Source organism: Triticum urartu, chromosome 3A, assembly GCF_056163025.1.
Source record: "Triticum urartu cultivar PI428250 chromosome 3A, HENAU_Tu73, whole genome shotgun sequence".
NCBI lineage: Eukaryota > Viridiplantae > Streptophyta > Magnoliopsida > Poales > Poaceae > Triticum > Triticum urartu.
In genome coordinates this window covers 732,422,823-732,433,869 of record NC_141875.1, presented here as the reverse complement: position 1 = coordinate 732,433,869, position 11,047 = coordinate 732,422,823, and the positions used below count along the sequence as shown (strand labels likewise).

Genomic DNA, 11,047 nt, shown 5'->3' with positions numbered 1-11,047 from the left:
ATCGGGAACCGCCGCCAAAGCACCGAGGAAGCCGCGAGAAGGATCCCTGTCGCCACCGTCAACCATGCGGGCTTCGCCAGGCGGCGACGCGGGGAAAGAAGGAGAAGAGGCCGGAGATGCTAGGTTGCGGGTGTCGCCCCCTGTGTCGTCCAGGCGAGAGCGACGTGGGGGTGGCGGCAACGGCGCTAGATAGAGGATGGTGTAACACCTGGTCGCTGTACGCGCTGTCGCAGACGCGGCTTACTTTGCTACCACAATTTGGCAAGCCAAAAATTGATACTACTACAACTACCAAAACTGATCAAACATTGACAACTTTTTAAGCTTGAGACGCACATGAGCATCGTTTGGACTTTGGACTGGAGAGAAACCAAAGGCATAAACCAACACGCCTGACGCACGCATCACAACCAAATCAAATCAGGTTACAAGCATAATCATCAAGGAAGAAAGGCATCCAAAGAAGAAAACTTGAAAAGCATCTGATAAACAAGGAAAAAGAGAGACCAGTCGAGAGAGAGAGGGGGGAGGCCGGGCCCACAGGGCAGCGCATCTCGGTCTGGCCGGTGGGCCCATCCCATCCCACCCCACCCCACACCCATTCCTTCCTTCGGCCACTCCACTCTCCCCCCTCCGTTAAATACCGCCACCCCACCCCCGCCGTACCACCGACATCGCCGCCGGATAGATAATCCCAGCCCAGCCCGAATCCAACCAGACCCGATCCCCACGCGCATTCCCTCCGCTCCCCGCCCCGGATCCGACCGTCCACCCGACCGCGCCGCGCGACCGCCGGGGGAGGGAGAGCATGGCGAGTGGGGGCAGGACGGATCTGGACGGCGCCGCCGTGGCGCCGCTGACCATCTGCGTGATCGGCGCCGGCGGCTTCATCGGCTCGCACCTCTGCGAGAAGCTCATGGCCGAGACCCCGCACGTCGTCCTCGCCGTCGACGTCTACTGCGACAAGATCCGCCACCTCGTCGACCCGCCCCCGCCCCGCCTCGCCGGACGCATCTCCTTCCACCGCCTCAACATCAAGAACGACTCCCGCCTCGAGGGCCTCATCAAGATGGCCGATCTGGTACGCCCCTCCCCTCCCCTCCCGCCCGTCCTCTAATGGCGGAACGGCTCGCGAAAAATGGAGCGGTTTTCCTGGGATTCAGTTTCTTGATTCGGTTGCCGATAGCGCGTTCGTCGCTTGAAAAGAAAACAGTTCGCGCTCCCTGAATTAATTTCTGGAAAACCGCTGACGATTTTGTTTCTGCGTGTCGGTGGTTGGATCTGCTCCGCGAAGACGATAAACCTGGCGGCGATCTGCACGCCGGCGGACTACAACACGCGGCCGCTCGACACCATCTACAGCAACTTCATCGACGCGCTCCCGGTGGTACGTGCTCCACCCATCCAAGATTATATTCTCGCCGCTTTCCGCGTTGCCAAGCAAACAATGTCTGAATGTCGGTGCTGCGTGCGTGCGCAGGTCAAGTACTGCTCGGAGAACAGCAAGCGTCTGATCCACTTCTCCACGTGCGAGGTCTACGGCAAGACCATCGGCAGCTTCCTCCCCAAGGACCACCCCCTCCGCAAGGTGACGAACATGGCATCCCCATTCCCTCCCCCTGCTCAGTGCTCACACTATCTGTCTGCACTGCACTTGCTCTATGCGCGTGTGTCACTCGCCAAGTGACATCAGTGGATAATGCGGTGCCTTTTTGGTTGGTTGATGAATAAACAAATGGATTTGATTTGATTTGGTTGGACTGGATTGAGATGGAATTGATTGGATGATTGGATCTGGTGCAGGTTGCTAGATTGTGATTGATGTTCACCTGTGATTATTCTGTTCTTTGTAGTAATAAAGTCCTTAAAATAAAAGGTTGGCCTGGATTAGGTGTTGGTTGGGAGTGGAATTATTCTAGTGGAAGCCTTGTTGGTTGTTGGTTGACACTGGGATAATGTCTTGTAATGGCGGTTTGGCGTGAAGCTTATGGAATGTATTGGCCTTAACAAAGAGCAGAGTTTGACTGCGTACGCTGATTTTACATTTTAGGGATGTTCTTTCTTAAGAGGAGTTGCTCATTGGTTGATATATCTAGTACTCCCTCCTTTTCTTTTTACTCCGCGTATTAGATTAGATTTGTTCGCGGTCAAACTAAGTAAACTTTGACCAAATTTATATTGAAAAATGTCAACATGTACAACACTACTTAAAAATATAATATGAAAATATATTTCATGATGGATCTAATGATACTTATTTCGTATGGTGAATGTCAATACTATTTTGTACTATAAACTTTGTCAAACTTTGAAGAAACGGAGGGAGTACCTTTGTATGGTACAGTCCTTAAATTGTCCTGTATTTGACATTCACCTGTAATTGTCCTGTTCTTTTAGTACAGTCCTTAAATAAACGGCTGGCCTGGATTTGGTGTTGGTTAGGAGTGGAATTATTCTAATTGAATCCTTGTTGGTTGTTGGTTGACACTCGGATAATGTCTTGTAATGGTTGTTTGGTGTGAAGGTTATGGCATGCCTTGACTGGAAGAACAGAGTGTGACTGCATACATTGATTTTACATTTTAGTGATGGTTTGTCTTAAGTTGCACATTGGTTAATCTGTCTAGCACCATTTTCTGGTAACTTACAGGGCAATGATGCTATCATTTCATAGTCTATTACTTTAATAGGTTGACAATAATTAATTGTTCAAGCTATGTCCTGTTCATTTTAGTGTTGGTTTTTCTTATGTTGCTTGTTTGTTAATATGTCTGCGTTGATTGTCCGGTACCATCCTATAGTAACTCCCAGGGACTAGTTGTAAGCAAGGATACTGTCATTTCACATTGTCTGCTCTCTTTTACCTTGAAATAATTTTTTCAGCTCAAGCCATGTCATGCTTATGCCTGTCACTGCATATTGCTCTGCAAGTGGATGTAGTAATTTGGAAAACGTGCTGCCATAAGGAACTCCCCTTTTCTTATTCAATTGTTAGTTGGAGCTTCATCATTTAAAGACTCAACTAACCAGACCCTGAATTACAATGATTTTTGCTATTCTTGTCTTTAGATTCTTATCTTCGTAGCAATACTATACTCAGCCTAGCAGTAACAATAATTTGTTCAGTCGTCAGTAATATGTTTTTCCCATGTCACTTATTCATATGGTCAATTGTTCAGTTGGAGTTTCATCATTTAAAGGAGACCCTTAAGAGTTACAATGATTTTTGCTATTCTTGTCTAGATTCTTATCTTCGTAGCAATACTACCTCAGCCTAGCAGTAACAATAATTTGTTTGGTCGTCAGTGATGTGTATTTCCCATGTCACAGTCACATATTCATATGATCACACCTGGCTGTTCAGCTGATGCTCCGTGTGCTTTTCACCTTTCAAACAGGAACCTGAATTTTATGTGCTGACAGAAGATGAGTCACCCTGCATCTTTGGTCCAATCGTGAAACAGAGATGGTCCTACGCGTGCGCAAAGCAGCTTATCGAGAGGCTTGTTTTTGGTGAGTGGAAGAACTTATAACTTGTTGATTGTGCCATTAGTAGCACCCTTAAACTTTTTCTGACCATGTACATTTGAGTTTCCCCCAGCTGAAGGCGCAGAAAATGGCCTTGAATTCACGATTGTGAGACCTTTCAATTGGATTGGGCCAAGGATGGACTTCATTCCTGGCGTTGATGGTCCTAGCGAGGGTGTTCCTCGGGTTTTGGCTTGCTTCAGCAACGTATGTAAACTTATCCCTTGCTGAGGATGAATAGCTTCATTGCACTGTCTTCAGTCTTCTTTCTTACAAGATATACCTTGCCAATGGATGTGCAGAATCTCCTCCGCAGAGAGCCCCTGAAGCTTGTCGATGGCGGCGAGTCCCAGAGAACTTTTGTTTACATCAAGGATGCCATTGAAGCTGTTCTTTTGATGATTGTATGTCTTCTGTGTTTATCTTCCATATATTTTCCTGATGTTACCAGTATGTACCGCATCAGTGAAGCTTAAATCTCTGTTTTCTTTTGCAAAAGGAAAACCCTGCTCGAGCCAATGGTCATATCTTCAACGTGGGGAACCCTGACAATGAAGTCACTGTTAGGGAGTTGGCTGAAATGATGACAGAGGTAATGCCATTGACAGATTAATAGCAACTGTAAGTTATGTTAGTGTGTCTAATCTGAACCTCTCATTTGCATTCATCTGCAGGTCTATGCTAAGGTCTCAGGAGAGCCCCCGCTGGAGGAGCCTGTGATCGACGTGAGCGCAAAAGAATTCTACGGCGAAGGGTACGACGACAGCGACAAGAGGATCCCCGACATGACCCTGATCAACAAGCAGCTAGGTGTGTATATCACTGAAACCACGCAACAGCGTGTTTGTTCCGCCTTTCATTATCCTCCTGATTTATACTAGTGTACCTAATGTCTGATCTCCAAACGCTGGTTAAACAAACTGCAGGGTGGAACCCCAAGACCCCTCTCAAGGACCTGCTGGAGACGACGCTGACCTACCAGCACAAGACCTACAAGGAAGCCGTCAAGACGCAGATGTGTCTGGCCACGGCGACGCCTTCAAGCTAGACGATGACGGCGCAGCTATGCTGCTCTTGATCTTTTGGAAGCCAGATACTTATATCGTAGTGAAACCGTCGTCGTCGTTTTTGTCGCGCCTCTAGATCCCACCCACCTATCTTCTTACCTACCTAGATTCGTCATTGTGTAACCCTATATCGGGCAAAGGGAACTGAGTATCTGAGTATCTATTACATATACCTGTGGTGGCAGTGTTTGTTACGTTTGGTTGGTTGCACCTCCCGTGCTATTATTCTTTTGCTGTTAGTGAGAGAGAGATATTCTTGTTCGGCATAGTTGATGATGATCTGGAAGTCTTATTAGTTTTCAGCAGAGTTAATGTCGAGCCTTCAATCTTTAACACATTTGGTTAGTGAGCTTCATTCAGTCAGAGTGTGGTAATATGAACAATAATGTTAGGAATGATGTGTCAGGCGACATGGTGTGCAAACCGGCAGTGTTGCCTTATTGTAACAAAAAATGTCGAAACTAGAAAGAGATGTAATATGGCTTGTTTTGCTCATCAGTTTGTGCAAACCATCCGAGTTGTGGTGATGCAAAATAGTGCAGCTAGAGACTACAAAGAACTTTGCTGTAGCTTTCAATTTAGTTTGGGCAGCGTGATGCGTCGGCCAAGATCTACTGCCCAACAGGGGTCTTGTTGCGCTCGGCCCTCTGCAACAGAGGAGTCCTTTTGCAATCTTCCCCTGACCTGTTTTTTTTTTCCCACTGAAACAAGGGCAGTGTTGCAACTGCTACAGTGGCCATGTTGCAATCACGGGCTGAGCACCCCAAAACGACCCCTTTGTGGTCCCATGTTGAGACTGCAACAGTATCCATGTTGCGATCCCAGGGGAAAGTCAGGGGACGACGCAACCGCGTGCCATAGAGGGTGTATCTCATGGGAGAAAAGAAGGGAAAAAGGGTGGGCATTCAGTAGGCATGTGTTGACTCTTGAGCATGGAAGGATCACAACGCCTCACATGTTGGGGTCTCGTATTTGCAACATGGACCAAGTTAGGAGGGATGCCGTTTCATCAAAGTTGGATCCTGGCCGACGTGTGCCCAATTATTAGCCTACTGTTCCCAAGCGTTTCCCATTTAGTTTTGAGGGTTGTTCGTGTTTCTTCCGGTTTGTGCTATTACTATGTTTAATTGATCAATAAAGTTGTATCGTCTGACTAAAACTGAAGCATGCTAATTTGGTTAGTCTTCCAAAAGAGCCCAATTTGGTTAGTCTTCCAAAGGAAACAATGTGGGCAAGATCTACTTTGTGGTTCCAAATCAATCGATGGAGAAAAAGAAAAAGAAAAGACAAAAGCAAAAAGGAAGAAAGGGACCTATGTGCTCTGTGAAAGCCATCATGGCCATACATATGTTGATGCACTACTAGAAGTGTCTGCGCGCTGTGCGCCGAAGATAATCATGATAATCCATTAGTGACATGTTTCACTATCGAAACTATAATGAGTATATTATTTTGAAATGTTCAATATGCAACCACAACATGAAAACTACTGTCCATGCCAAAAATTGTCTCATGCGAAAGACAAGATGTAAACATCAGGATCCATTTTAAAAAAGTTTGAGGTACACGAGACCTGAAGAAATCAAGGGGGGTGCTCTTTATTACTCTTTCACGAGACACACAGTATACTCTCCTTTAGACAATATATGTACACTCTAAATAATATGTTGATTCCAACAAAAATCACTAAATGTTTATATGGAAGAATATTTCTCTATGCCTAGCAATCCTTTTTTGTTGAACTTCACTGTGCCACAGCAGTTGTATTTTATTCACGAATCCATGATGCGGTGGGCCAATTCTGGCTTTCCTGTAAATGTGATTTCATACCAAAAATTAACTATTACTGATCATATGGCTCAAAAATGTCTAGAACATTTCCAAGAGTTCATTCTCATAAAAACAAAATTCAATGCAAAAACGTAATCTTCTCTAGATTTTCACCATGGAAGAACCACTGGTGCAAAGTGTTTTTCCAAAATAAAAAGAAAACCCATCCAAATTTGTATTGTAAAGCAAGACTGTAGTTGAAATATACACTCATGGCACTTTTAAGAAAAATCCGCAGCCCACTGTTTTTTCTTTTTATCCGTAGCCCTCGGCAATATCACAAAAGGGTCGAATCCTCGCAGCTTGTACACCTATGAACAGATTCATCCTTTTGCAGAACATCCCTATGAGTAGATTTATTTTGAAATGAAATGTAAGTTGCACTTTTTTTTTTGGACATAATTAGCATTATGAATATTATTGTAAATATTATTATTCTAAACTGGTCCTTGATTAAACCGGCCCAAGGCTGAGCCGGGCCGCACCGCGCACGCGTCACCAATCTTATCGCCGCGAGAGGGAGGGGAAGAAAGTCTGTGGCTTTGGAGAACGCCGGCAGGAGATGGGCAACGCCGGGAGCGCGGGCGCGCCGGAGCAGGCCAAGAAGCCGGAGGAGGCCGACGGCGTGGTCGGGGCCCCGCCGTCCACCGTGCGGTTCTTCCCCGCCGCCGCGCAGCACACGGCCAGGCAGCCGCCGCCGATTAAGCTCGAGGGGGAGGACCTGCCGCCGCCGCCGCCCACGACCGCCGGCGAGGGCGTCGATGAGGACATGGCCGCCCCCCGCAACCTCTGGCAGGTATGAACGCCACCGCCCTCGCCCGCCGTCACCCGATTCCCGATTATTACCCCACGGCCGAGCCAGAAATCCCCCAAAATCCTCCATGGTTGACTCAACTGAACTGGATAGTGCGGAGATTCTTACCTGGATTGGCGTTCGGTATGCAGTATCAGTGTCCACTGCCAACTGACATCTTATTGCCAGAGAGCTTGTGGGTGCTCTATAATAGAGTGCGGGATCGTCGGGGGGACATGCCGATTGTCAGTTGTTTAGAACTGAAAATCTAACCATCTGAGCACATACCTTCATTACGGGCTAGATTGTTGCTTTTGAACTTCAGAACAGGAGGATTTACCATCCCTGCTTCCAGAGTTGAGCATGGAAAGTATAATGTGGATGCGGTGCAGTTTTATGTATAGCTGGTGCTGGATTCAGTACCCAGCCATGGACCGCCTTTAAGGTCACCGGGGGGAAAATTTCTGCTACTGCATAATACAGCGACGATGATGATTTGAACTCCAATAAGAAGCTTTGACTTGCTTCATCTAGTTGAATGCACTGCCAGTTGGGTCTCTAGTGTTAAGAAACCAACAGATTCGGTAAGAGAACCCCTACCTTCATTTTCGTGTGATTTCCTGGTGACTAAATTACTGCACTATAGGTATGCGCTAGATCAGCTATCAAGCCTCAGTTTTCACTATTAGTGAGATCTTATTTCCCGAAACCTTGTGAGCGCTCTAGTGTAGATTGCATAATCAGGAGGAACCTGCGCTACTTGCATCACGATCTTACGGTTGTTCAGAACTTTACTGTAGGCTTCTGTTTAGGTGTTCGATATGTGGTACACACCTAAACTACTTTCGCGTGCTGCTTTTTAAGTTGAAAACTGGATGTTCTACCATCACTGCTTCCAAAATCGATCATGGCAAGTATATGTGGACGTAGTGCAATTTTGCATGTACTTGTTGCTGAATTTATTAACCACTAACCACTTTGAGCCCGGGGTCAACTGGGGTTTGAAGCAATCAAGTATCTCTGAAGGTCCTGTGAGACATCATTTGTTATGTATTCATCCGCTTACAGAGACAGTGATGATTTTAAGTTTAGTCAGAAGCTTTGATTTGGTTCAGATCATATTACTGTTTTCTGTCAGTTGGTGTTTACTGTCGTAAATTTAGAGAAATCAGCACACCCATCCAGAGCATGGCAAGTATAATGTGGATGCAGCAATTCTATGTTTGCTTGACGCTCAATTTAGTGACCACTAAGCACTTTGAGGTCACTGGGGTTTGAATTGAAGCGATTACGTATCTGTGAAGGTTCTGTGAGACATCATTTGTTATGTCTTCGTCCACTTACAGAGACAGTGATGATGGTTATAAGTTCAGGAAGAAGCCTTAGTTTGGTTCATCTAGTTGATGCAGAGCATCTTACCGTTTGCTGTCAGCTGGTGTTTACTGTCTTAAGTTCAGAATAAATCAGGACATTCCTTCAGAAAACCCACATATATGCCTCAAGCACATATATGTGTATGCGACCATGTGGTCAGTCATTCATCCCTGTTAGATAGTACTGCGTATTTCTGCCTGTTAGTCTTCAGAGAAATCAGCACAGCACATCCTCTGTTTTCTGCTTCTTAGATGAAAATGGCGCTACACGATAACTAATCAGCACAGCGTATCCTCTGTAGTTTTGTTGTTCAAAACTACACTGTAGGCTTCTGTTTAGGCGTTCGATATGGGCTAGACATGTAACCTACTTTCCAGTGTGTCGCTTTTCTAACCATCTCTGCTTCCAAATCAAGCACGGCAAGTATAATATGGATGTAGCAATTATATGTTTACTTGACGCTGGATTTAGTACAACCGACCCGCTTTGAGGCCACTGGGGTTTGAAGCGATTACGTATCTCTGCAGGCTCTGTGAGGCATCATTTCTTATGTCTTCGTCAGCTTACAGAGACAGTGATGATTTTAACTTCAGTATAAGAAGCTCTGATTTGGTTCATCTAGTTGATGCAGAGCACATTCCTGTTTTTTTACCAGTTGGTGCTTACTGTCGTAACTTCAGATAAATGAGGACATTCCTTCAGATAACCCCTATGCCTCTAGTTTCCTGTGATGTACCGGCGAATATATCGCTGCAGTATATGGCCGTCTTGTGGTCACTAGTGAATGCGCACGTGCATTGCACGTTAATATTTAGGCAATATATTAATTGCACGTGGATATTAGGTATACTATTATTTGTGTGATAATTCTGTGATTAGTGCAATATTTGGTATGATATTAATTGCACGTTAAACATGTTGAACGCTCGCCATTGGAGGAGTGTAGGTCGTTGGATTGACCTGGTTTGATGGTCGAGATCAGTTGGATCTGCTTCTTTGGGTCTTTTTATATTGGTATAGATTTGCTAGATACCATGTAGTATTTCTTCCAATTATTAGTCTTCAGAGAAACCAGCACAGCATAGAGCATACCCTCTGTTTTTCGGGTTTCAGACCAAGCCATCATTCATTCATTCGCCTGGTTACTCTTGCAGGTGTACGCGCTGGGAGCGTTCCTGGTGGCGCGATGGGGCTGGGCCAAGTGGAAGGAGAGCAAGGACCGAGACGACTCCGAGGATGGCCAGTTGCCGCCACCAGCTGCTTCATCCTAGGCTTAGCTCCTGCCACTGCAAGGACCGACCGGGCTCCGCTTACGGTCTGAATCATCACTGTTAGTTGCAGCAAAGTAGATGAACGTCGCTGAACTTCCTCTCAAAGGTAGCGGTGGCGGCGACGACGAGTTGACGGCGTTGCATCATCGCGATCAGAGGTTTTTCCTCCCATCATTGTCGCTGTGTAACCAGATAATGTGTGGATTCGCAACAAGTTGTTTATGAGACTTGTGCTGCTACTGAATATGTGGTGATGAGTCGAAACCTGGCAATGTTTTTCCAGCACGAATCATACATAACTCGACACACTATTTCATCTGGCGGCAAATGCATTGATCCAATATCGCGAATTACTCGTTTACTAGATGACATAGGAATTAAAATAGATGAATAAATGAGATTTTGCAGCAGCTCCATGATCCATATTCGTCAGGCTTGAGGAACACGAATGCTGACTCTGATCAACTAACTAGCGACGGCTCATCATCAGCCGGCGGCGAGGCGCGACGGCAGCAGCAGCAGGCGGAGATCACGCCGCCCGCAGTGGCCCCGGCGACGGCGAGGAGGGCGGCGCCGGCTTCGACGACCGGCCCGCCGCCGTCCTCCCCCGCCTCGGGCGGGAGGTAGAATTTGCCGAGCAGTATGTAGTAGATGCCGATGAAGGACACGAAGTATGCCGCGAGGCCGGCGAGGAACAGCCTGACGTCGCCACGGCCCGCGCCGCCCGCCGGGGCCCCTTGGTCGTCCTTGTTGCCGCCGCCCTCGAGGTCCCGGTACTCCCCTGCAGCCACCATCGGCGCCGACTCCTCCTCCTCCTCCGGACCGGCCCACTTCGACCGGCAGAAGCTGCACCCGCAAAGGAAATTTGTTAAGCTGTGGATTGGAAACTCAAATTGCATGCATGGTTGGTAAGTCGGTTGACCTGAGAATCTTGGTCATCGAGTTTGTGATTGCTGGGAAGATGGGAGAGAAGAGGGGAGAGAGTCGAGGCACCAAGAGGAGAGATCGATCGAGGAGGAGTTTAATTGTGCAGGTACGGGACTAATCTGCAACAACCTCGCGACTAATCTGCAGTATAAATCCCATCTGTAACCGTGGCAGTTTTTCTTTTCTTTAGGATTTAATTTTTAGAGTCGCTGCTCGATCGCATCCGTCCATCACAGAGATAGCGAGCGTAGAGATGA

At 46.8% G+C, this 11,047-nt stretch overlaps 3 protein-coding genes across 3 annotated transcripts; 2 read left to right on the top strand and 1 right to left on the bottom strand.

Moving 5' to 3' along the window:
* The first annotated feature begins 668 nt into the window (after positions 1–668).
* LOC125546288 (UDP-D-apiose/UDP-D-xylose synthase) lies at positions 669–4,789 on the top strand. Its single transcript, XM_048710505.2, has 9 exons — positions 669–1,081; positions 1,295–1,387; positions 1,481–1,588; positions 3,399–3,513; positions 3,602–3,735; positions 3,831–3,932; positions 4,028–4,120; positions 4,203–4,338; positions 4,455–4,789. The coding sequence occupies exons 1-9, from the start codon at positions 809–811 to the stop codon at positions 4,574–4,576; spliced, it is 1,176 nt and encodes a 391-aa protein (XP_048566462.1). The 5' UTR covers positions 669–808; the 3' UTR covers positions 4,577–4,789.
* A 2,113-nt stretch (positions 4,790–6,902) lies between these two features.
* LOC125546287 (uncharacterized) lies at positions 6,903–10,127 on the top strand. The gene is made up of 2 exons (XM_048710504.2): positions 6,903–7,221; positions 9,747–10,127. The coding sequence occupies exons 1-2, from the start codon at positions 6,988–6,990 to the stop codon at positions 9,861–9,863; spliced, it is 351 nt and encodes a 116-aa protein (XP_048566461.1). The 5' UTR covers positions 6,903–6,987; the 3' UTR covers positions 9,864–10,127.
* Positions 10,128–10,275: 148 nt separating this feature from the next.
* On the bottom strand, positions 10,276–11,047 carry LOC147982367 (uncharacterized). Its single transcript, XM_087514356.1, has 2 exons — positions 10,786–11,047; positions 10,276–10,709 (listed from the first exon to the last, which is right to left on the bottom strand). The coding sequence occupies exons 1-2, from the start codon at positions 10,800–10,802 to the stop codon at positions 10,325–10,327; spliced, it is 402 nt and encodes a 133-aa protein (XP_087370482.1). The 5' UTR covers positions 10,803–11,047; the 3' UTR covers positions 10,276–10,324.